Source organism: Chelon labrosus (genome assembly GCF_963514085.1).
Source record: "Chelon labrosus genome assembly, chromosome: 8".
NCBI classification, from domain to species: Eukaryota; Metazoa; Chordata; class Actinopteri; order Mugiliformes; family Mugilidae; genus Chelon; species Chelon labrosus.
The window spans coordinates 25,137,233-25,163,973 of NC_140358.1; the positions used below are offsets into that span (position 1 = coordinate 25,137,233).

Here is a 26,741-nt window from a genome sequence, read left to right on the forward strand (position 1 = left end):
CACCTTTCCTAACCCCCCTAGTATAGCTGAACACTTGCTCACATTTGATATTTGCTTGTTAGGGATCAAAAGCAAACAAAGAAAACAGAAGCAGGCAGACAAAAGGCACAAGCAGAGCATGCAGAAGTTGCAGAGCACAAGGCCACATTTAAAGATTGAATATTAAGAAGGAGGCGACTAAAGCAAGACAGATGACAGACTGAGACGACACAGAAACAACCAGGAAGGCACATAATGAGCACGTTAATGCACCAGACATTCATCCACTTGAGCGCATCTCATCTCAAACTGTCCCGCAACCACCAAAATCTGTTCTCATCACCGTCTCGAAGGTTTATTTAACAGAGCGCAGTGAGAGCGTTTTAAAAATACGCAGACTTGAGATGCACCTGTTATTGGCTGAGGAGAGAGAGGGTGATTTGGGCAGCAGCAACAGCAGCAGCAACCTTGGATAAAAAAAAAAAACAGTCCTTGCCTCTGTATGTGCATGAGATGGAGACGGTGAGTGAGGGAATAAAAAAACTGTTTTTCCCGCTGCACAAAATCGCCATCTAGTGGTTAAAGTGCGCATAAAGGTAGTCGGGGTGCACATGTCGCAGTGGGTGTGCTCAATACAAAACAAATATGGAGGCAAGCCTTGGAAGGAGCAATGAGATGTGGTTAATCTTTTCTGACTGGAAGCTGAGCAAACCAGCGACTGTCACACAGAAGCCAGCTGTGCAAGTGTTTTGGATTTATATTAAGGGTTTGTTAAGAAGCTTAGGATCACATTTGCTTAAAAAAATAAAAAATAAATTTGCTTTAAAAGTGAAGAGATTTCCAGACATTTAGGTTTCAGATAATCTTTATCGGTATTTAGTATGTCAACGCTTTGGGCTGCAAAATACGGCAGAGAAAATATCTAAAGAACAAAGCTAAAACAAAGGCGACCAGTTTTCTTGAAGACGTTTCAACACTCAAGCGGCAAAAGAGTTTTTCTAAGCGACTTGGATTAGTGGTTAAAAAAACGTCTTTCAGAAAACACGAACAAGGTCCACATACTTTGTTTTAGATTTACAGTGATTCAGGTGATTCAGACATGGCCCTGAAAAGCTGTTCAAACCAGTTGTAATTGAGACGTTTTAAAGTTTTTAAACCAAGGATTTTTTTTTTTCCCCCCTGAAAATCAACCAATCAATACTTTGTTTGTTCCCTGCCATATGGAAGTTGCTTAAACACTAATTTGGTTTGCTGTACCCACTGAGAAGCGTTAGAACTTTAAGTCCAACTTAAATAAAGTCTACAGAATGAATAAAGCCTGCATTTTTAGCAATTTTATCTGAGGTTTAAATCAACAAACGAGGATTTCTTGCTGCCTTCAGACGGTGCTCTGTTTGTGTAAATGCCACAGGAATGGCCTTGTAAGCGGAAACTTCTGATAAGGTTAAAGTTCACGATTTGTATACATGACTTTTGTGTTGGAACCATAGACTGTATAAAGATGGACGGTGGAACTGCCCCTCAAAAGCTCCCCCTGGTGGCTGGCTGCAGTATAGGTCATAAGCCCCACCCCCTCCATGTTAGTGGATGGGACTTGGGCCAAACTAAGAAACACTAAAATACAAGTCAAATAAAACATTTTTAAAGATGATTTCTGTCATTTTAGGCAGTTAATATAATGTTGATAAATGTTCAAGTGTCATTTGTTTGGATAAGTTTCGCTTTAGTTATTGGACGCTATAGAAACAGGATGTGACATAATGTGACTACCAGTTGCCAGCTAATAATAATAAATAAATAAATAAGTACAGTGTATAATCCAACATTTCCTTGTAACTAGTGGAGGTAGAGCAGAGCGTAGTATTAATTAAATGAAATACGAGTGAGTATGGAGGAAGTGTGGGCGGGGCATCGATATCACAGCTCCACTCTCAGACCGTACTGATCAGACTCTGGGTCCAAAGTCGCAAGATGGCGCCGCCCATATCCCCGGGAAAACGGCGTCAGTTTGGCCAGTGCAAGAAGTGTCCATATTTATACAGTCTATGGTTGGAACCATGATCTCAAGACTTTGAAGGCAGCATCTTTCCCTGGAATTTGTCTGTGCATGCAGCTCCTAACACAAAAAAATATTTTCCAGCTAAGGGTTCCTCTTCTCCCTGAGCTCCATAACAAACTGGACCCCTCTAACATCGCAAACTCATGCGCCATGCTTTTTAAACCCTTCGAGGTATACTGTGTACCTGCAGCATGCGCTCCTGCTCTTGCTGCCACCTTTCCTGACGCTTTCGCTCCTCATCCGGGTCCCAAGACCAGCGGTCACCCCGCTTGGCCTGGGGCAACACCGGCACTGACACCTGATAGACCCCAACACACAAACACATGCACAAACACACACACACACACACAAATATTCATGCACACATTCACGCCCGTTCACACACAGAATTGACACCAGTGTGCACACACACATCCACCACAAAAAAAAAAGAAGAAGAGAAGGGAGGAGACAGAAATAGTTGGTCTACCACAACAGCACTACTCCAATGCTAGCCATAGGACTCCTACTAAGGAGAGAGAAGACAGAGAAAGAGAGGGATGAGCTTAAATGAAGAAAAAAAACTAAAACAAAAGCAGTTTCGGCCATTGACTACAGCAGCCTCATCTGGCATGCTACATCAACAGCCCTGTGTGTCGTATAATAATAAGACGAGTGTCCTAAAGCACAAGTTTGAGCTAAAACTGATGGAGAAACAAATTACTTAAAAGGGATTGTGTGATAAATTCATGTTGTAAAAGTGTATGTAGCAGCTGAAAGATTTATATTTAAACATCTGTAGTTACATTTCTTTACACTGAGTGGAACTTTCTAATTTTACAGGAGATTTTAAAAAAATCTTACCTGCAGAATTTTGCATTTTTTCCCCCCAGAATTAAACTATACACATACAGATACCCATTGTACAGCAAGAGGTGATAAACCAGATGAGAGCTGTCGAGTAATTTTACTCACATTTCCACGATGATCCTTCTCTGCGTCCTCTGCAGAGCAAGAGCACAGCAAGAGTTAAGAAACAATAAGAGCAAATGTTTTGGTTACAAGGTGATCAAAACTTAATGGATGAGATCGTGGCAGCATGTTGACGGCTGGTTTGACAACCTGAGGAGTAAAAATGCCAATGACAGAAAACAAAGACAGAGGTGAGTGACCCGAAAACTGAAGTCCACCAAGAACAACAGGATACACCAAGAGTTAATGAATAAGCAGTCTTTATGCTTGAGTGGATTTGGCTTTGAAGGGGAACTACTGTTTTTTTTTACAACCTGGACTTTATTTCTGGCATAAAATACGATCGTTTACTCACCCATATAACTTTGGTGTCATTTGGAGTCGTTCGAACGATATTTAGATCCAGTGGAGCGCCGCGTATATCCATATAGTGGGAGTGACTGGGGCACCGAAAAGCAGCCTCTAATTAACGCATTATCTGCCGCGAATTTTGTTATGATACGCTAGTGCTATTCCCCGTTGAGTCCGGAGTTACCTATTATCTATTCGCTGACGTGCAGAGGTTTGTTGCTCTTTGGCCAGCTGTTCCTCTCTCTCTGCCGCCGCATCCTCCTTTCAACAAGCTCCTCATCCGTATACTCTGGCTCAAAACGGTAAGGACGTCCATCATAAACAAAGTCGTCATCCATAACCTCAGAATCGGAAAAATATTCAGACATGTTGCAAAAAACTAGCAGCAGCAAATTACAGGTAAACAAGCTGACCATCGCAGGTGCGTGTGGCGCTCAGAGATGACATCATCCAGGTCAGAGGTTAGTAGGTCAATCTACAGACCCCGGATGATGACAACAGGTAACTCCAGACTCAACGGGGAATAGCTCTAGTATAACATAACAAAATATTGGTGAAATGAACGAGTTTCGCGGCAGATAAAGCGTCATTTAGAGGCTGCGTTTCGGTGCCCCAGTCACTCCCACTATATGGATATAGTTGGAGTGACACCAAAGTTATATGGGTGAGTCAACGATCGTATTTTATGCCTGAAATAAGGTCCAGGTTGTAAAAAACGGTAGTTCCCCTTTAAACTGACACTCTGGGTGATCATAATGTTAAGGCGGATCAGTGCAGATGTTGTTGCTTTTAGTGGACTAACAAGTTATGTGAAGCACATCAAGGCAAGCATGAAAGTGAAAGTTAATAACGATTATTTTAAGACAAATTTGACCGATTACATATAATCACATCACAGTCAGGCCTGGGACAACTCTGCACTGGTTTCATTGTGCATCGTCGCAACACAAAAATGTTTCACAAAACATCAGGAATGAAGCAATAAAGAAGGGATGGGGCTGGGGGGGCAGCCGTCTTAGCGCCTGCGGGGAAATCTTGTGCATCAGCGCTCGAGGGCAGAAGCATAATCGCCATGAATGGAGGGGCTTTACCTGGCGGAGCGAAGAACTCCCAGCGTAACTTAGGGTTGCTGGTTGCCAGCGGGGACCTGACACTGTTTGCAAACTCTACAGCGAAATAAAAAAAAAAATGTGTGGGTGGAAGGAAAAGAGGGAAGTCGGGAAGGAAGGGAAATCGGGGAGGGGGGAAACGATGAGGGATAGACAGATGTCAAACACCAGGAGCTGGAGTGGACACTGACAGAATTAGAGACGTCCAAGAGGGAAAGACTTTCACTGTATTGCTCCGGTGACACTGTACACGGACTGTGACTGGATTAGCAAGTATAAGAAACTTTAGAAAGGTTGCAATCCAGATTTAATAAGAGCAGCTTTCTGCTTTGCTACAATTTAAATCCTAATTTGAGAGCTAAAAAAGTCTAAATAAAAACCAGACAACGCGTTTTTTTGGGCAATAGTAATAGTTTGCATCTTTTGTGCACCTTTTGTGCATGAGTTGTTGTCTGTCACCTCTGTGAAATCTAAAATCTGAGCTGTTCGTAGTGGTCCCACATTTTTTTAAGGCCTTTTCAAATACAACAGCAAAACAGAAAGAGAGCCATGATCAAAGGCAAATCAAGAAAACAGCCACCAAGAGGGATAATGCTAATCAAGCTCAGAAAACAAGGAGATGTATGGAAAAGAAGCTGCTGACGTGATGTCTTGATGCCTGACGTGTTATTCACCTGCTGACGTGTCCCTCGGTGGGTGATATCCAAATGACCCCGGTTCAGATGAACTCTGCGTCCACTCCTGCGAACTGGAGACTCTTGCCTGCAAGGAGATTAACAATTATCAGCTGGATGCATGGCTGATTGTTTGGAATTCGGATAAACCTGACCACAAAAGCCTTACCTGAGACGTTACTGGCTGACTCTGCTGTGAGTTGACCCCCGGCTGAACAAGACAGGAGAGGGTTTCACTCGACGGTTCAGTCTTTTCTTGATCTTGTTTGGCTTCTGAAAGGAAACAAAATTTAAAGACTTACTGACCACATTTATTGTGCATGCATTCAAGACAAATTACAGCATCTACAATAAAAGCCACCACAAGGTGTCAGCATAGGAGTGAGCTGCCCAGACCTGCAGGAGGCGATAGTTGAGCTGCAGCCTTTTCTTCCTGTGGAGCAGGAGCAGCTGCTGTCTGGCCTCCAGACTTCCCAAAGCTTTCCTCTGGCTTCTGCAGCTCCTGTAGGGGACACAGATGGTTTTGTCTTAAGATCCAGGCACCGACATTATACGAACAAGTGATATAAATAAAAGAAAGTACATGTGAAGACTTAAATTCAAATTATTATCGGACAAAAACTTTGAATAAGACGCTATAATGCAACTAAACAACACCAATCAGTTCGAAATTAAAGAATTCTGAGCTTTCAGGAGTAGTAAACAACTGTGAACCCAGAAAAATTGATTCATGGGACATTTAACTTGCGTAGCAAACAATCAACAGCTATAAAATAGTATAAAATTCTGACCGTTGGAAGTGAGGTGGGCCGGCTGGGTGGCGTCGACTGCTCGATGACCCTCTCCCCTTGGACGTCTTCAGAAGCTGCCTCTGTGAGGCCTTCCTTGGCACTGGACGCTGGACTTTCACCTCCACCAGAGGAGGAGACGTGCGCGGTGTGGGTTGGTGAGGCAGTGGCCGGCGGGGCAGCAGCCGGCGGGGCAGCAGCCGGCGGGGCAGCAGCCGGCGGGGCAGCGGCCACCGACGGAGCGGCCGGCGAGGCAGCGCCTACCGACGGAGCGCCCACCGATGGAGCGTCCACCGACGCAGCGTCCACCGACGCAGCGTCCACGGAGCCGTTTCTGCTCTTGGAAGGGGAAGCCTCGAAGCGAGGAGGAGATTCCCTCCCTTGACTCTCAGGCGTGGTGGGAATGTCGTCGTTTCCCGCTTCGCCGTTTACTCGCAGCAAACCGTCCGCCTAGATCAAAAGAGAACAGGTTTATTGTTTGTGTTGCAGCACAGTGTACAGTCCAATAAGACGCTTTAAGAGGTCCACTAAAACACTGCAGAAGGTGGAATTAAAAATCTGCATCATTACAATATAAATGTTGACACCAACTGTCAGTGCATGTTGTCTTGATTAACGACAGCATTGCCAGTTACAGGAAAGATTTCAGGCTCATAAACTGATTTGTTAAAATGTTAAAATTTCCACACATAATTTGCCAAAATATCTGGAGGAATAAATGACCTAGATTTCATCTACCAGCACGATGTTCTACCTCAATGATGAACAAGATCAATTGATGACAAATATGAATTTAAAATAAACTTTGCCCAAGAACTCGGTGCCCTCATTTGTGCTCATTACGAGCCTCTCTCCTCCGTTAGGTATTAGCCGTTCACCACGCTGGCCTCGATGACAAAGAGGCACTAATATATGTGCGAGGAGCTCCTAGCGAGCGGTAACTTAAGACACTGTGGTATAGTTGGGTGAATGCAGGCTCTCAGTCCGCCCCCCTCAGCACCCCTCCTGCGCCTCCACCTTCTCATCCCTCTCCTAGCAGCCTGTGTGGGCCCTCTTTGTCCGCCGGGAGCCCACTTCACATTGAGAGGGTCCTACTTGTCAACTTCTTAAGTCAATAGGAAACAGAGGGCTCCTTTCAAAACGGGGCTCCGCTCAGGCTCCTGACAAGAAATTCCAGAAAAGCGCCGTGCTCCATTTGGTCTGATAATAACCCGCCCCTCCCTCCTCGCCGCACCACAACATAGGATCTCATTTTGAATATTCCCATTTGGCAATTTTTTCCAGAAGAAAAAGGAAATGGATCCTGTTGCGGGTACTTTGGGCTAAATTGAAACATTACATGCTTCTTCAGGGAGGGGGAGTCTTGTGTTGTGCTGCAAACCGGGCGGCTCATCACCATGGCAGTGCTGTGGCATTCTAATGTAAATGCCAAGAGAGCTGGAGGGGAATTTACCCACCATGAGGGCAGCCGAAACCAGGAAGTAACACATGTAAAGTGGAGAAGGACTGAACAAGAGTGACACTGTAGTCTAGTGGGAATTTAAACTAGGTCACATACCACTATGGTTATAACACATTTTTATAAAAGTGAAGAACAAACATGACATTTGGAGGATGCGCCGTATCTTAACACGTCCACCGTCTCACCTTGTTATTCAAAGCTTCAGCTGCTGAGGGTCGGGACTGGAAGTAAGGCTTGGGCGTCAGCAAAGGCACCGGTTTGGGCGAAAGGGCTCGCGACGACGGCGGCTCAGACGAGCGAGAGCGTATCTGAGGCCGCTGGTGCGAGGACGAGTCTTTGGGAAACTCCTCGATTCGCGCCTCCAACGTGGACGTGAACTTTGGGGTCGGGGCGGACTGCTGGCGCAGGTACCTCATGGGCCCGTTGGGGTCCATGTCGAAGGGGTCTGGAGTCGTGGGGGAGGCCGACAGGGAGAGGGAGAGGGGGAAGGGCGAGCCGGCGAAGGAAGGGTCAGCGGATATGCTGCGGTCCAAGAGCTTGGGCAGCTGCAGGCGCTCCAGGACTGACTCGCTGATGGAGAAACGCTGGGCGTAACGCTGGAGGATGAAAGACGCTTCCTCGGGGGTTCTGGCTCTCCTGTACGCCTGACGCAACTCCTCCTCACGCCGCTCCCTAAAATAGAAAGGACACAGCTTAAATTACAGAAATGTTGACATCCAACTCAATCAGTAGTTATAAATTGAACCCATTTGGTTACGGTCATACACACAGGAAATAAAGCTATTTATGTGTAATTTCACGGCATTGGATCCTAATTCAATCTCTTCTTATCTGCTTTACAGTCACTCACACAGATCTGCTCTTCCTCTTTGGGGTTTTCTCTGAGGGAGACCTATTTTAAGTGAACTCCAGGAGGAGTTGCCGTCACCTTTGTGCTCGCTGACAGGAATTACAAGAACGTTCAATTCTATTCTCCGAGCACGACCCAGTTTTTCATTTGTACTTCACATATACGCTTTGCTTTTCCCCCCCCCGTGGAATACCAATCAAACTTGCACTCATTGTGTGCTGTGGATGTCACCTACTTGTCCTCTACTATCTCTCTGTAGGTCTTGATGCTTCTCCTCCTCTGTGAGATACAGGGGTTCCCTGTCAGCAGCTGCTCCATCATCTTCCTCTCCTCCTCTTTCTTGATCAGGTCCTGGGAGATACTCCTCCTACGATTTTTCCAGCGGGCCAGGTCCTGACACGCACACAAACCGATTGCAAGTAAAGGTGAGACCTAAAGCACTGATTTGAGATGTTTAACTGCAGCAGCTGCTTCTTCACAAGGACTTTTTGCGCAACAGGCACCGACACCACAAGGCATGATTGATAAGCTTCTCATAAAACTGAGACAAGAAATACGAGATGTGGCCAAATTTTAATGCGACATAAAAATCAATCCAAAAACTCAGGGAAGGCTGAGACACTCACGTCCTGCCAGTGATCCTCCTCTTCCTTCATTTCGTTGTACTGGTTGTGCATCAGTTCGTGACGCACCTGACTGTGTGGCTGCATCATGGCCTCTTCCTCACCACGCATGTCGATCATACTCACACTCCTGGGGAAGAAAGAGGGGGGAGAGAGAGAGAGACAAAGAACGTGGATAATGAGAAACACAAACTGACTGATGTCATTCACAGCGTAGTACAGAAAGCAAATTAGTCAATATAAGGTTTTTCTTTGTCTATATATTTCCTGCTGGCCTCTTTATCGATTTTCTGCCATTCAGCCACTGGACTGCCGTTCTTTTTAAAGCACCAGCAGTTTAACTAAGCACAAAAATACATAATTGTACCACAATAAAATGAGTGTATAGCTTGTGACTATAGGCACAGATATAAAAATCACATCATTTTTAAAGGACCCTTGAAAGGAAACGTCATGCTGAACCACAAACAAGTAGGTTTGAGATTTAAAAACCAACATAACACAGTAAAAGAAATATTGCACCGACCTTCTTCGGCAACAAAATAAAACAGGATTCCTCTTTCTAAGTAACTGAGTTTGCTCCTTTCACTGATCCCATTTCGTTTCGCGACACTTTCAAACATTAATTCAACAAGAACTACGTTACAGAATAATAATTTAAGTGTTCAAGTGCAGACACATGTGTTTTGTTAGGCTTTTAGTAAAACTAAGGTAACAACCAGTATGATAAACATACAGTCACAGACTTGTTACAGAAAGTTTATATTTGTTCAGTCAGTAATGTTAAAGCATTCATTGGTGCATAACAAATAAGACGGAGAGGTGCAGATTTATTGTTAGGGGCATGCAGCAGTGCTGAATGACATTCCCTGCTCGTTTATGTTCTAACTCCTTTTCCTGTAAGACTTAATAAAAATGATGCACTGCCAATCTATGAAGGCAACACTTGGCGTGAAATTAAAAAAGGAAGGAAGAAATGTTTTTTTTTTTTGTTACTGTGTGGTCTGAAGAAACTTGCAGCTACACTGAGCAGGATGGGTAGAGAGAACTGCAGAGTCTGAAGCGTATGCGGCTAAACAACCATCTGCTCCTGTAATTAAAGCTTTTAAACAAACAGACGTCTGAGTCATCTTCAGGTTCTTTCTGGCGTCATGACAAGCAGCAATTTTTGCATCTACTTTTAGCAGCAAAGATAAATACGGATGCTTTTTTTTTTATAAATGTGTTTCATGAGGCTTTGGCAGGGTGGATGTGGTGGTTGTGTTACACGACACATGCAGCTGGCACAAGCACTGAGGAGGAGTTTAGTCAAGTCTCTACAGCCACTGTGCTGTGAGCACTTTGACTAAACCTGAGAGAAATAGACTAATGCCAGGCAAAGACCAAAAAAATAAAAAATAAATAAAAGCACATCCGTTAGATTTACTGAAACCATACGTTTGTGGTGAGTTTAAGAGTCAGGGACACGGTTTGACACTGTTGAAGCGCGCTGCCAAAAAATGTCCACATTGAGTCATTTAGCTTTTATTTAAATTTATGAGATGCAAGGAGGAAAATCTGCTCAAGTTCTTTTTTGTTTGTCATGTAATTTACGTAAACAATTTTGGTTCCACTCCATTCTTTCTCAGATGTGTGGTGTGGTGTCCCAGTCAAATTAGAGTCTAGTATAATCAATTACATTTGGTAGACAATTGCACCATTACGTGCGGTTTTAAGGACAGATAGTCTTCATGTTGGCTAAGAGAACACTCCAGAAACTGTCCTTATGTCTAAACATGCTGAAAGTTGTTGGTCTTTTCAGATTTTCCCACTTGCATGAAGAAAACTCCAGTACTAATGACGAATAAGTGATTATCAAGCCGGCCTTTTGCTTTTTAGTGCGGAGCAGAGCCGTGCCAAGCAGCAGAGCTTCTGGGTTTAAAAACAACTTACTGTGGATCATCTGACACACTATCTGTGTGGCTGAATCTACAAAAGGTACAAAGCATGGAGAGAGAGAGAGAGAGCACAATCACGAATGAACACAACACTGAAGAAACATGTCAAAGTCAAATGACAAATACTAAAAACACACAGATGGAACATTTGACTGTTTGTGACGTGATCACAGTGAGTTAGTTTATGAGCTTTAAACTATTCGGGTGGTTTTGTGTGCGCACAGATGTATTTGTCAGTTCCTGGGTTAAACTGTGAACCTCAAAGCAAACACAAGGGGGCAGTCTTCTCCAAAACACAGCCTGCACACAAGTATGCTGCAGCACTGCAAACAAAAACACTACTGATGCAAATGATCTCAATGCAGCAGACAATAAACTGTTCTAAAAAAAGCACATGCATATTTAAATACACTGCATAACCGCAAAATGTCTTTTTATTTTTTATTTTTTTTGCCTTGTGGCGTTGGAAGGGGAGTGTGTGGCTGGTGGTTTGAATCCCACAAGAGAAACAGGAGACTAAACTAAGAGAAGACTTCCTACATCAAACTTAGATCGATTGCTTTCTTAGGATTTTGCCATGCGGTGTGTTGCAGGAAAGCGTCTATTAACCAAATGCTTTTTCGGTATAAAGATGGCTGCCTTGGTTATGCATTTAAGCCAAAGTCAAGACATCATATCCATCTTATCGGCATGTGTAGAACTATCGTTGTGTGACTGCTCAAGAATGATAGCAGCTATATTTAATATGCATTCAATGATATACACTGAAAAAAGGCAAAAAAAATCGCCATCCACTGTAGATATTTCTCCCCAAGAAATCAATGGCTGCAAACTATGGTCTATGGATCATGCATTATTAATGAAAAGACCAAGTTCTTAAATTTTTCTTCTTCTGCAAACTTCTCAGTAACAGAAAAAGGAAAAGAAAAGAGAAAAGCTACATATTTTCATATTTTCCATGCATTCTGTGCACAAAAACAACAGTTTTTAAGTTGTCAGTTTGCATTCATGTAAAAAAAACAACAAAACAAAAAAGCAATCATGCAATCTTCAGGTTGTTTACATTTCATCATCCAAAAAGAAGCATTGCAGTCGCAGGTTAAGATCCATTAACTTTAAACCGAATTCTACGCCAAGGCGGCAAGATTTCACTGAATGTAGTGTAGTTGCTGGAGAAAAGCTCACGTTGCTGGATGACCGCTGTCCCCCCAAGTTGTTCCTTCTTCCCTGCCACTCAGTGTCCTTCCCTTCCGTCGGCCCGAATCGGTTCTTCCCGTTGAAGCGGCTGCCATGGCAGTGGGCGCAGGCAAGAAGTCGGAGGGACTCGGGGCGGTGGCATATTTGGGCGAGGTCAGCATTCGGCAGACCGGCTTATCATCTCCCTCCACGTCTGCGACTACCGGAGAGGCCGCGACTCCTTTCCTCGCTGCTCCCTCATCCTCCAGGTTTGTCAGAGGCGAGCGCTTCCCGGCTGCGTTAACGGGGCTCGTTGCGACCACCGAGGTCGCCACGACATTTACTGCCAGAGTCGTCGAATGATGGTGGAAAAGTTCCTCTGAGCACGAGCGAGATGGAGTACTGCAGAAAGCAAAGCAAACTGAACCATTCTGCTGCCTGGTTATCATCCTATATCATCAGACAGCATTCCTCTAGCGGAGCCCAAATGGAGGCTTTTGAAGACATAAATCTAAGAAAATAGCACATGGTCACAAATCCTCTCAAGAGCAGGCTGGATGTGAAAACAAATTGGGAGTTACAAAGTCAAAGCAGAACTCACTGGACGCTCTGCTGTATATCACCCTGCGACGAGGGGATTCTTTCTGGGAGGCTTATTATCGGACTGTAAATTCCCAGAATGCATGGCAGGGAGCGAGAGACTGGCCAGCTGCCGGCAGAGAAAAGGCCAGGCCTCGGTCTCAGTCTGCGCAGGGTCAGGGAAGGAAGAAGGCCTCATTTCCTTACATCCTGAGGGTGGGTCGCATGTTCGTGTTCCCTGTGAGTATTTGATTGTGTTCACGCATACAGAACATTTTTGTGCGAATGTGTGTGTGTGGTCTCGTACTTGAAAGTGCATAGAGTTTAGTTCCTAGGCTTTGATGGTAGTTTTAAAAGGTCAAGCGTGACATAATTGGAAAGTAAAAGCCTATCAGTTGTTTTTAATTTATGGGTTTTGCAGACTTTTTGTTAATCTGCTAAATATCCAGTTAAATTAATAAATAATATTTAATATTATATAATATTAGGCTAGTTCACCACCACAGGACTGGATGTAAGCTCTACTCTGTTTAGTTTCAAACAAACAGAGACAGTAAAAAGATGTTTTCATTATGTTTAAACGCTGACAATTCAAACGCTGCAACATCCGAGCCAATAAAAACTGGAAACCGGGAGGCGTGACTCTTAAAAACTCCCCAACAAGACTGTGAATGAATCGTCAGCTTGGCTAAAGCGTAAACACCGGATAAGGCTGGATTGTGAAATAACATAATAGCCCTAAACTGACATTTTTCTTTTTCAAGAGAGAGAGAGATTTGTGTGAACTAGAAAAATAGCATTGTGCCTTGACAGCGCATAATCCTCACCTTCTTACCAGACAACAAAAAGTATAATTTGTGGGCTTGAGTTGGCCTCCCGAGCAAAGACTTGGTCCAGTTCTATAAGCACGAGGCCACAAGTTGAAAACAACGTGTCCTAAGCAGGATTAAATGAGCACAGAGCGTATTGTTTTTTTTACTGCTCTGGATAAGACAGGCGGTGGAAACGATGATTCTGGTACCAGCAGCGCCAGGAGAGCAAAGTGACTCGACTGAAAACCCCAGCTGTGAAAACTATTCTCTGCAAAAGAAACGCTCGCAGCGGATTATCCTGACAAATGGGAGCAGATTGGATGCTGCTGAGATTATTCAGCGTTTTCAGAACGTCAGCAGCAGATGCGACAGAACGTGCACGTAAAACTGAAATTATCTGCATGAGTATTTGAATAATTCAATAAAATAAGGAAGACACTGCTGACAAAATTCTTGCTCCATCGTTGTTGACAAAACAGACACAGGAGAAAGCCAATGCATCGTCTGTTTTATTCACTGCTCTCTTCTTCCTTGTCAAACCTGGTGTCTATTTTTGATTTCTGCTCATAACACTAGAATTAAACTTGACTGACGGTTTGGTCAGACATTTGTCATGCTACTGGTGGCTAATGTAGCCTGGATATGGTAGCCTCAAGCAGAGATAAAGAGCAGGTTTGCTTCTTTTTCAATCTTAATCCCACTTGACGTCTCTTTAGGTAAATTATCACACATATGAAAGGCTTTATGCATACATTATCAATATGCAGCAGTACTTCCTTAGACCTGTAAACAGACGGAATTACTCTCAAACTCAATATTGTGCAATCTTGCATTAGAAATGATTAGAAATAGATTGATTTGGTTGATTTTCGGGATGTGAATTATGAATCACATCTATATATATATAAAGAAAAAAGGAACTGGGTTGTTATTTTGGGGTGCTGAGGAAAAACATGTATTAAGTTTTAAACCTTTGCTCAGAGGTGACCGTCAGGTAAGTTAGTCTCTCCCTGTTGGGGTCTGCCTGGGGCTCGGGGAGGCTACATGGCAGAGGCTCACTGCTCCTCCTTACGCTCACTGCTTGGATCTCAACGCAAGGTACGGACGCAGTCTGCTCCCCTTCATCATCCTCGTCCTCTCTACTCAGGCTCTCCTCCTGAATCTGAATATAGAGTTGAGGAGGCGGGGTGGGGGATGGACTCGGGGATTCTCGAGGTGGGGCGTCTAAGCTAGAGACCTCATAAGGACTAATACATGAAACATTCACACGACACACACACACACACACACACAGGACATCGGAGTCAAATTAGCAACGTGACAACGATCAGGACATGGTGGTCGCAACACGCAATGTGGTGAGGGTGGGTTCACACAAGAGAGGGGGAGGAGAGGCGTTAAGGAAACACCGTGACACAATGAAAATATGTTAAGGATGGAGATGGAGGAGGAGGAGGAGGAGGAAAAAAAAAAGGAAAAACAACAAATGGAAATAAATCAATCAACACATGCGTTGTGATGACAACATATGATGGATGAAGTGTGGGGAAAGTACAAATTGGCTGCAAACAGTGGGCGATAAAACAGGGTTCACAATAGACCGGCTGCACATTTCTTCCCCGCTCGCAGTACTTTTTGAAAACATAAAAATCTCGACTAATTAAAATCTCCTGCTGCAGCCCTTCAACACATCTACACAGCCGAGCCTCCGAACATTACTTCAGTCAAATTCCAACTAAACGGATAATGTGCGCACTGATGCTACAGCTGATCAAAGCACGTTAAGGAATCCACCGAGGCATCAGAAGTGTAGATGAAACTCTCGCCGGTCTCGTGCGACGACGTGCCAAACCAGCACACGCCATCGAGACAAGTTTTCAATCTGCTTCATTTCTGACTATGCTGCACATTTCACATTTTTTTGCTTCGGTCTGAGTCGGAGCCAATGAAAAGGCACATCTGGCCCCCATCAGCCACTCCCTTCTGTGCAACACTAGACAGAGAAAAATAATCAAGGGCTGAGGGGTTTCATTCCAGGCGTAAGCAAATATGACATGAGTGACACCTAGTCCTGCACAATGAACCCAAAAGCATATTCTTTCATAGTCTTTCATACGGGTCGGTTTCATTAATTGTGCATGGAATACATCAACTCTTATTTAATGATTTCCTCTCAAGCTGATTTTCATGTTCTTAAAAGTATAAAGTTTGTCTGTGACCAGCAGAAAAAGCTAATTTAAAACTTTAAATGTTTTTCTTCAGACCTCCACTAGCTCCACTGCACCATTCAAGCCACTAAACATCAAACAGTATTAAATTAAATTAAATGTAAACTATGTCCACTTATACCAAAATTTAAAACTAATGTGTGTAAGAATGCATGCTTTGTTCTTAATATTCTTTTTTATTCGTTTTTCTATTTTTCTATGCAGAATCTCGTCATTAAGACAAGATTTTCTGATGCTTTTTATTTTTAGCTAGCTAGCCTCCAAAACCCTCAACTCGTCTGCATTTCCACACTCACCTAAAAGGTCTGTCTCCCCCTATGGGCGAGGTGGCCGTGCTCCAGCTCTTGCGCCCTCCCTCCTCTTTCTCGCTGCCCTTCTTCTTGCGGAGCGGCGTCGGCACGTACCCGCTCTGGTTGCTCTTGTTGGGCAGGTACTGGTTGAAGGGCATGGCGGTCCGCGGCTCGCTGACGGACGTCCGTCGCGCCAACATGTCGTCCTTGCGCACGTCTGGCATCTTGCGGTGAGGGGCGCCGTCGGACTCCGAGTCGCTGCCGCGGCCTAACGAGAGGCGGAGATGAGGGAGTGAAGGAGTTTGTGAGTGTCTGTGAACCTCATTCATTGCAGTCAATTAACACTGTAAAGTAAACAGGTAATAGGAGCTCATTTTATTTAGTTGGAGACGTGCTTAAGGTAAACTAAATCCAGCAGTGGGGAGTTGTAAGGTAATTTCTGAGGAGGCAGTGCTAATTAATAGCAGAAACGCTGCCGTCTGCTGATAATTATCTTAATACTAAAAATAAAAAGCCATGATTTCTGGAAACCACATGAATCAAAGAGATGTTGCACTGTATTCCTGTGATACTAATTCATTCAGTCAGTCATTTTCTGTAACCGCTTGTCCTCTGGAGGGTCACAGGGGGGCTGGAGCGTATCCCAGCTGTTATCAGCTAACACAGAGAGACAGACAACCATTCACACTCACACCTACGGCCATTTTAGAATCACCAATTAACCTAACGAGCATGTCTTTGGACGGTGGGAGGAAGCTGGAGTACCCAGAGAGAAGCCACGCAGACACAGGGAGAACATGCAAACTCCACACAGAAAGAAAGACCCCAGTCCGCCGATGGATTCAAACCCAGAATGCTCAATCGTCCTACACACCAGAAAAAAGGTTTTACTACTTAAACGTTGTTAACCAATTCGTCTTATGAAGCGTGTCAGGAGTACCTCCTCGGTGATTATGTGTTTAAGAAATGACCACGAGTCTCCTTTAAGTGTCCTAGAGACTCTAGAGCTGCTGAGTCATTGCCAGAGCGAGAGACACAGGGAGAAGTGGAGGGAAGGAGACAGATTAAACCCCAAAATAATCAAGAGACTGTTGATTGAGGAGTCATTTCCTTTACATCCTGTAGGCCCTACGAAGCACTACAGCGGCCTTACGGTGTTTGTACTTGCTGCCGAGCATAAATCAGACCCCAGCAGGTTAATGGCTTGTTAACATAAATCATCACTAAATTTGTATTGTGAAGCTTTTAATGACTAAATGTTAGCCTTCAGTGAGGAAGCGTCTGTCTGTATCTGATCTTAAAACACACTGCTTGCTTTTTAATGTCAGTGGAAACACCTGGCTTTGCAGACGTGCAACGCTCAAGGACTTTCCCTACCTGCCATCTTAAATTCCTCTGCGAGATGTCCTAATGTGATCCCCCCCGGATAACGCACCGAAGACAGAAATGAAAATCTGACTCACATGTTTACAATTCCAGTCGTGTACAGACAGCTTACCAGTCATTTCCACCTTCTTTTGGGCCATTCTTTCACAAATCCTACATCGGATCAAATATGTTCAAACAGCAGAAAGCGGATACCTGCAGCTTTCCTCTACCCAAGGTCTCCCAAAAAATTCCTCTCCAAGATGTTCAGCACATGTGCTACTGTCCCCTCCCTCCCAGTGAACGTGTACTCAGTGTATGACCTATGAATTTATGACCCGATGTATATATTCTCCGAGTAGAAAAGCCGCAATTTCAACCAGTTCTAAACCATAAAAGCTTCCCTCAGTTTTTAGGAGATGCACGTGGAAGCAGCCGCAGCTCTCAGTGGAAACAAATGTCACATTCCCCACTTGCGAAAACCTCTTTTCATATCAATAGATGTCTCCATTTTTATGTGGTCTAAAACGCGGACAGATCACGGTCCAAAAAAAGGCCCAGAGGGATCCGCGCGTCCAACAATGAATGATTCAATTATGACTCTTAACCCATCAATTGGAAACATGAGGGACTCTGCCATCTGAGTCGATCCGTCTTTAAGGAACGGCATGTGTTTTCACGGGGATGATTTGCTCTCTCCGCACACATGGTAACACTGAAGCTCGGGGGGGAAGATTTATCACGGGTCAGTGTCATGCAGCACCAGGGTTGCACAGAAACTTATTTACATCAATAATCGTCAACATGCAGGGACAGGAAAAAGCTGCAGAGTTCAATATTCTTTATCGTAACTCAAAACAGAATCACAAATGATGAGTGGAGGCGATGTCTACAAAATGATAGCAGTAAACTGAAATAAATAACGTCTTCCTATGATATAACTATTCCTATTATGTGATGCAGAAGCCCAGCTAGCTAGCTAGATTAAACCCTAGAGTAAAGGCCTTGTGTTAGCATCATTTCCAAAGCAGATCCATACCCATCATACAGTATTATTACAGGTTAGACGTATGTCCTGGAGTCTACTACTGTTTTGTAAATCAATCGTCAACGTGCAGCCATATTACAGGAAAAGGAAAAGCTAAAGTCTAGCTCCTTAGGCTTTATAGGAGCAGAATTACAAAAGAAGGTTTGATAGAGATTTCCCCAACTAAAACGGAAATATATTATGCAATTACAGCAAACACAACATTTTTCTTTCCTATTATGATTCAGATGTCTAGTTTTATAGTCAAAGGGAACGACAAACGTCCCGCAAGGAGACTCTTAAGTACTTATCTGCATGTTACAAGTCAACCAAAACAACTTTAAGAACACACACAGCCCAGTTAGCTTATGCCTTAAATAATGGTCATGAGTTAGCACAGTTTCCAAAGCAAATAAACACATCCTTATCTAACAGCAGCACATTATTTCTACAGGCTAGGCTACGCAAATTTGTGTTGAGGACGGATACACACCACAATATCAGAGTCGAGGCCCATGTTACTGGCTCAGTACTCCTCTTTATTTGAGCAAGTTTACACTCCGGCATCCCCAGACAAGGTCCCCTGAGAAAGACATACAGTATACATACCCAAAGACTCTTCTCCTCAAACTTGTCTTGTAATAGTGAAATATAATGCTGCACCGTCTTCTACAACTCCTTAAACTTGGACACAGAGTTTTAGCCCCAGTCCATTGGCATAATATCATCATGTATACACCCACCCCGGGTTTCCGTTTTAGAAAAACTGTCAGTTTCAGTTTGAAACCATTTTCAACCAACTTTATTTTAATTAGCAACCTATGTCTGTGAAGGTTCTCAGTCATCCAGGTCATGGTAATATCCAACAAGTTTCAAAAAAAGGCAACTGGACTTGTAGAGTTTTAGAGAAACTCTACAAGTCCAGTTGCCTTTTTTGAACCTTGTTGGAAATTAGCAACCTAGCCACTGCCGCTAATCCCTGCTGGCAACAGCTGCCCTTTCCGGCAAAGTCCATTGTTAAGAGGAAACCGTGAATTTTAAGTGGTAAATACGTCATGATATCAGTTATGTGTAAACAGATGTAAGTGGTAAATAAGAAAAACATGAATCTTGCACTCTGAGGGCCTTATTTTCGACAACAACCCTTAAAACCATCTGAGTTGCATCATTTGTTTATCATTTCAAACGGCCTTCTGACTGGCAGCAAGAGTCGTCCCGTAGAAGCAGAAGTGAGGAGGACCATCTTTGTTAGATGAGCAACAAAAGTGCCCCATAAATCTAAACTTTATCCACGTACAAACTTGGCCCAAACAAAAGAGCAAATGACGATACTGAACGTCTTTCAGCGATTGGATTAAACTCTTCCTCCTGTCTCGTAATTACTGTCGGGGTGAAGTCAGTTCAGTGCCCAATAGAGGAAAGGCTTTGTCTGAAGGTCGGGGCAGGCAAAACCTGGCGGAGTACAGTTTGAAAGAGTGTTAATAAATGGATGCTTTTGTTCTGCGACTGGGTGATAACTGCTGCAGCTATCCTGCTCTCGTCTCTTTAGTTAATCTGACAAGCATATTTATATTAAGTTGATGGACTAAATATGTGGGTTTATAACAATAAATCCAACAAGATTGAACTTTTCCTTTAATCTCCTTTCAACTTTGGATCAGACGTGGGGGCGTAGGGATACAGGCGGCCTGACAGTATGAATAATCAGCTGTGTGTTCCACATGCTGGTAGTGAGATTTACTGGGTAATTCCTTGTGTTGTAAAAGACTTGTGGCAGCTTCGCATTCTGGTTTATTGAGGCTACCGTGCAAGATGAAACTGTCCCATTCCTGTGACGGATTGGTCCTCGTATGATTGTTGAGCGTCCCTGAGGAAAAACAAAAGTTCAATAGCTCTAGTTTGGGATGTTTTGGAAACCAAAATCTAGCCACCGCATCAGCTAATATTTGTTTTGCGATGAAAAACAATGGGAAACAAAGAATGCTGCTTTGATTTTAACGGGGAAGATTTGGGGTGGATTTTCCCTCTTATTTCTGAGGCAGCAAACATCAACAAGTTTTAAAGGGCTGCAGTTTGACTGTTGGTGACAACAGCTTAGACTTTGGAGACAGCAGCTTCCTTCGCACTTCCCTCAAAACAAAAACACGGTCAGACAGGATGCTTAGCCTTGCTCTGTGTTTTCCCACATGCAGCTCAGGAGCAAAGAGAGAAAAAAAAAAAAAAGACATTGCACTTTGTGACGACTGCTGCAGTGTTTTATAGGCTGTCGTTAAAGTTTAAAAGCGTAAAATCCACAAGCAGAGCAGCAACCACAGGCTTCAATGACAGCATATGGGCCGCTTGGCATTATAAATACATATAAATGACCGAACTGTATTTTTAATTGAACTTTTGAATTCAGCACAAACCACAAAAAGAGCTTCGCAGATGTTTTTTTTTTTTTTTTGCAGTTTGTGTTTGTCTTGGAAAACTGAATAATGCATCCAGGAGTTATGCTACCATATGGATGTATTACAGTACAAATATATACTGTATATTTGTGAATAACACTGATTATCAGGTTATCATAGCTCCTGCCGGTGGGTGAGATATATATATATAAGGCAGCAAGTGAACATTTTGTCATCAAAGTTGATGTTAGAAGCAGGAAAAATGTGGAAAGACTGGAGCAATTTTTTAACCATTTAGTGGTCATGACCAGATAAATGGGTCAGAGCATCTCTAATAAGGCTGCAGTGGTCAGTATCTATCAATCCAAGGAAGGGAAAGAGGTGAAGCACCTATAGAACAATGGGTGGATAACACTCACTGTTGCACATGGGGACTAGTCTGCACGGTCTAATCCAATAGATTAGAGCTCAAATTGCTGAAAAAGCTAATGTTGGTTCTGACAGAGAGGTATCAGAACACACAGTGCATCACAGTTTGTTGGTGCTGCGTCGGTACCACTGACTGTATAAAGATGGACGGTGGAACTGCTCCTCGAAAGTGAAGCCAAAGCAAGTAGAGCTCCCCCTTGTGACTGGCTGCAGTATAGGTCATAAGCTCCACCCCCTCCATGTTAGTGGATGGGACTTGGGCCAAACTAAAGCTGGGAAAATAGCGTCAGTTTGGCCATTGCAAGGAAGTGGCGACATGTTGTCCATATTTATACAATCTATTAGGGCTTTGACTTTTGCCCAAAAATCATATTCGAAGTTCGTTTGTTTATTAATATTAAAATTCGAATATATTCGAATATTTATTAATTATATTTTGACCATTAAATGTCTTCAGTAAGACTGATATTGGTATCAAACTTAAGTTCTATATGTTCTGTCCACCAGAGGGCAGTGTATCAGTCAATGTTAATAGACTACGTGCACGAAAGGCTGAGTATTTATGCATGTTAAAATTTTTATTATTAAGCAAACAAGATATGCAGTGTCGGAATGAAGATGTAACGAGCAGAATATAACAGAAGATGCTGTTACGACACAGTTAACGCTCCATCGGAAATACACAAGCTTACAGGAACCTAGCATGCTAACGTTACCTACAGGAGCCCAGATGACCAACAATAGCCTTGCTAATGAGCTCGCGATTTTACTTCACCAGACGTGAAAAAAAAAACTCGGAATCTGAATTGAAAACAACGTTTACAAGCAAACACATTTACAAAAAATAATTCCCATACAGGTTCGAATATTAAGAGATCCCTAAAATTCTTTCGAATATCTTCAATTTTTAAAATAATCGAATTATATTCGAATAACGAAGTTCGGAGTCAAAGCCCTACAATCTATGGTGTGGTACAAACCAGCAAGGCTGCCCAATGATGACCACGACCCATTGCAAAACAAAACCACACATTTAAGAAGTTGATTTGACCTGCAACTTCCCATGCTTCCTATCTATGAAGGCCCTGCCATGTTACTTCCAGGAATTAAAGGAACTGCAGCTAACATCTTGGGGGCTCCTTCAGAGGTTTACTGGAGTCCATGCCTTGACGGATCATTGCTGTTCTGGTGCCAAAATAGGGACCTACACAATATTGGGCATAATGTGGTCATAATGTTATGGCTGATCAGTGCGTGCACCTTATGTCCTTTGTTCTCAAACCAAACGCCTTCACCGTCGACACATCAGTCAAGCAGTCAGATCAAAAACACCACTTCATACGAACACGCCACCTCTCAAAGCGTATCAGGACACTTCATCGCTGCCTGTCATTCATCTCAGTCCGCACTTCAACAAAGGCATCAAACAGCCGTAACCACGGACAACGAGTAAAGAGAAAAAAAACACCAAGCGCAGAGCACACTTTTGTGTGGATGTCAACGGCAGGGCAGGAAATTCCGACTGAAAGGTGTCACAATCACTATGAGACAGCAAGCTTGGACAGGAAGGTGGTTGAGGCACTTGTTCTCTCATATGCAAAACCAGATAAACAGAAATAAAATGAACTAATGTCAGGAACTAAACTTAGATCTTTTATTTGTCCATTTAAAAATTTGTCAAGTGTCTCCAGACAGACGAACATATGCAATGCCTTTGGTTTCACACCACTTGCTATCAACTGTCACTGGAGATCAGCTTGGTAGCGCCTCTGTTAATATTACATAACTGAACTGTGTTTGAAGCTGAAACAGATGTGAAAGTATTTGTTATTGAGAACGGGGTTGAGGACATTTTTTTTTTAGCCCCTGCAGTTTGAAGTCAGGTAACTTGATCTTCAGACTGATACTATCATGCAAATATCTGTGGTGTGAATTCACCCCTTGTTCTAATCACTTTGTCTGGAGAACCTGCACAGTACACATGACTAATCTATGCTACTATGCTAACTGCTAAGTTTACTTTAAAACCAGTTTTGTGCTTACAAGATTATTTATGCTATTATTTCGAGGTGCCTTTGACTTATCTATATATTGTACCTGCACATCCTGACTGATCCAAACAAAGCCAGTGCTAAACCACTTCCTTTCAACAAGACAAACAGTTCCACCTCCTGAGCCGTGTTAGCATGCACTTCCACAGTCAGTTTAATGTCAAAACGTGAAAACCTCCCTACCATCACTGCTGCCGCGGGCGACCAGGACGTCCGGCGACGGGGTCTGTCGTGAGCGTGAGCCGAAGGAGTCCAGGCTGTCGAATGAATCCTCGCGTCCGTGCCGTGGCGGGGAGAGAGAGTCGCTGCGCTCAGAGTCCCAGCAGTCGATGTAGCCGCTGTCCCGGATGCTGCGTTTAGGGCTCTCTGCCTCCTCGGCCTCCTGAGAACGTACAGAACACACACTTAGGTTTTCAGAAAATGGACGCACACAAAAGCAAAGACACATGAAGGGATTTATTTTGCATGATCCATCACTTTAACTTGAAGCTTGTGTTCAGTATATCCATCGATTCATGTCCACTGCAAACATTTCACTGTAAATCTGCAGTCCTAAAACATCAATTTATCCAACAAAGCTTCTGCGTTTTCTCTTCTGTGCTGCCTACATCACTCTTCATTACTCTCTCTTCACCTCGGTGACCTCTCCCTTTCCCTGTCTACAGCTGAAATGTGCCACAGCAGCTAATGGACGGTGGGGAAAGGCCTTTCCTGTCTACCGAAAGTCTTCCTGTTGCTGACCCTTGTATGAGCTGCCGTGCAACTCCCAAGTCTTTTTTTTTATAAAGAAATATTTTTCGATTAGGCTGTAATGCCGTACAACTTGCATGATGTGTGTTTTTTTTCCTGTGGCATACACCTATACACTTGCTTTTTACAAAAAATACCTAAATATTTCCCTTTAAACTATTGAAAAATATGGCAAATAAAACCAGAAATATCTGCAGGATGAGATACTACTACAGCTAAATGAGAAAATATGGGATAAACGTGCAGCTAGGCTAACTATTCACTTGCTTCTTGCTTTTCAATCATCAAGTCATCAAGTGAGTGGTGCATAGTGCTTTTGGAATTTGTGCACCTGAGCTTTCCTTTGTTTTGTTCATCTGCAACGTGTGAACATCTGGGGAAGTGATTTTGCTGAACTGGCAGTAATTCCTCAGTTTTATAGAACATCAAATGGACGTTACATCGTGGAATAAATTGCACGGGGGTGACATCATGGCTCTGACCGATTGTCATGAAGCGTGCAGTAAACGGCCGGAACACAGGTTGATGTGATCTAAAGTTGAGGACAAATTTTACAGGGGTCACATCCTTTTGGCTGAGATCATTTCTGAGAAATCTCGGTAGACTTGACACGCTCAGTGGATGCGTCCCAAACAAAGTGATCCAGGGGAAACTGTGCGTCTCGCTTCAGGTCACTCTGGCTGGACATTTAGTCACCGCAGGGATCGGATATGTGATCATTACTTGACTGAGCAAACCTTTCGCATCTGTGACAGCAGGCCGTCAAACTCTTTCAGGTCCAGCGTGGGCCCGTTGTACGAGGTACAGCTGTTGGCAGCACGACCCAACCAGTAGATGGTGATTAAAACCTGGAGGAGAGAAGAAAAGCAGTGAGAAACCATGATAAAATGAGCCAAGAGTAGCTATGAGCCTAGGATTCAGGTTAAAAAAGCTTGTGTTTAAATAGTATGTATGGATGAATTGTCCAAATCAAGAAAGAAGAATTCATACTTCTTTAAAGCGAAAGCATCCCAGGCCACTACAGCCTCCGATTAGCAAGTCAGGCCAACTCCTCACTGCTCATAAATAATATTGCTTGTATTAAAAGGGACGTAAAAGCAAACAAGGCATCCATTCCCCCTCCATTCCTTTCATATTTCTCCCTGCAATTCAAGCAGGTTTCCTGGTCGTTACGGTCCAGCCACTTCCAGAGAAGTTCCAAAAAAAAAAAAAGGCGTCCTGCACAAACACGACAAGACCGAGCCATTGTTCCGACCTCGATGCCCGTCACAGGCACCGCTCCTGCTAACATATAGCAACCTTTCAGCGGTCGCAGTGATTTATATTTGCCCGTTAGCTCACCGAGCCTCTAGTGCATAAATTACCGGGTTAATCTCAGACTCTGTCAAACACAGACACACTGTTGAACGAGCGGCTGAAGGAGTCGGCTTTTGTTTTTCTGTTTGTAACCTAAGGCCCTGACGTAAGCCGAGCGGGGCTGAGGAACTGAAGCTCGCTGCATTCAGAGCAAAGTTCCTTTGTAGTCAGCTAAATGGCTAAATGCAGAATGCACAGACTCACAGCGGAGATCACACAGGGCTGCACCTTTAGCACTGCTGGCAAAGTGCTCCCAGCTATATTTACTGTGTCCATGTCAACCGGCGCGCCACAGGGATTGCTTTGATAAGAAAGCTCAGCGTGGCTTAATGTGTTTATTTCAGTCATACTGTCAGTGTAAACAACTTCTGCCACTCAAACACACCAGGAGGAAAGGAACTGGCCTGCTGGTGAGAAGAAGCATAAATTAATCTTTTCCTTTTTTTATTATTCCTTAGAAATTTTCAGCCTTAATCAGCTGCAACCATGGACACACGTTAAATTAATCACATCTATTGCACAGCTTCAGTTTCAGACACAATACTCACCAAAACATTAGGTACACTAGTGAAAATGAGATATAACATAGCAGTCCTGCATTAAATATCTCTTTAATGACTGTTATAATGTTCAGTTTACTTTGAAACGGCGTCAGAAAGGTGGTAATTTCACCTGGATGATCATTTTGGAGGATATAGTGTTGTTAAACTGACTAAAATGGGGTTGTCAAATAAATAACACCTCACAATACGATTCAGTAGTACAACAAACTGCGGCTGAATCAACAGCTCTCTCAGTTATTTCAAACAAATCCTGAAAACCATCATCTTCACCAAGGTAAAATTTGGTGCAGGACTGTTTTATTAAAGTGCTTTTGTTTCCACTAGTGTACCTAATGAAATGGCAGGTGAGTGTACATACAGGTAAGGAAAGTAACACGTAAGGTGCAACAGCCGCTCTGCATCTGCCGCGGTTAAGCTTCATTATCTGCAGCCTGTAGCCGCCTCAGCGTCACAGCATGGTGCCTCCGTGTCACCAGTATAATTAACGCATCCGTGCCAGCTCTCGCCGAAGTGGGTCAGCACCGAACGCGTCTCCCTCGCCTGCTCCTGCGCTATAAGCACGAGCATATTGATCCCTACTACACAGCCTACACAAAACGTCCAGCCGTACGAGCATGATTCACACATGCGCCGCTAACTCAAGAAACAGGCAACTATACGCGAGCCCTGGAAGTTGGACGCGAGCACCGAGGCACTCGCAGTTCAAAGACAACGTTTGCTTAAGAACGTGCCAGTGGAATTCTGACTGACGGGGGAGTGATGCGTGCTGTCACACTTGCTCCGTCTCATCGGTTTCAGCAGCTGTCTGCTGCCGTGACACATGTGGAAAGACCTGTCAAAGAGGTTCAACTGTACAACAACAATCACCCCTTTGTTTCATGTGCAAACACGCTCAAGCCGTGAACCCAAAAATGCACCAGTGATGTCAACACTTGCACACAA

General features: G+C 43.6%; 1 protein-coding gene across 7 annotated transcripts in view; it reads right to left on the reverse strand.

Annotated features, from left to right (window-relative positions):
- Window positions 1-26,741, reverse strand: part of LOC311492156 (LIM and calponin homology domains-containing protein 1-like) — a 93,256-nt gene that overhangs the window by 7,135 nt on the left and 59,380 nt on the right. For 2 of the 7 annotated variants that reach the window (XM_084550340.1, XM_084550345.1), the window contains 15 exons: window positions 24,618-24,728; window positions 23,314-23,512; window positions 15,875-16,136; window positions 14,322-14,597; window positions 11,969-12,361; window positions 10,779-10,814; window positions 8,850-8,976; window positions 8,459-8,616; window positions 7,559-8,045; window positions 5,915-6,361; window positions 5,520-5,625; window positions 5,293-5,396; window positions 5,124-5,211; window positions 2,993-3,021; window positions 2,223-2,336 (listed from right to left, as the gene is read on the reverse strand). In XM_084550340.1, the coding sequence (XP_084406466.1) occupies window positions 2,223-2,336; window positions 2,993-3,021; window positions 5,124-5,211; window positions 5,293-5,396; window positions 5,520-5,625; window positions 5,915-6,361; window positions 7,559-8,045; window positions 8,459-8,616; window positions 8,850-8,976; window positions 10,779-10,814; window positions 11,969-12,361; window positions 14,322-14,597; window positions 15,875-16,136; window positions 23,314-23,512; window positions 24,618-24,728 (2,937 nt within the window). The remainder of the gene's footprint in view (window positions 1-2,222; window positions 2,337-2,992; window positions 3,022-5,123; window positions 5,212-5,292; window positions 5,397-5,519; window positions 5,626-5,914; window positions 6,362-7,558; window positions 8,046-8,458; window positions 8,617-8,849; window positions 8,977-10,778; window positions 10,815-11,968; window positions 12,362-14,321; window positions 14,598-15,874; window positions 16,137-23,313; window positions 23,513-24,617; window positions 24,729-26,741) is intronic. The other 5 variants (XM_084550341.1, XM_084550342.1, XM_084550343.1 and 2 more) reach the window with 5 other exon arrangements.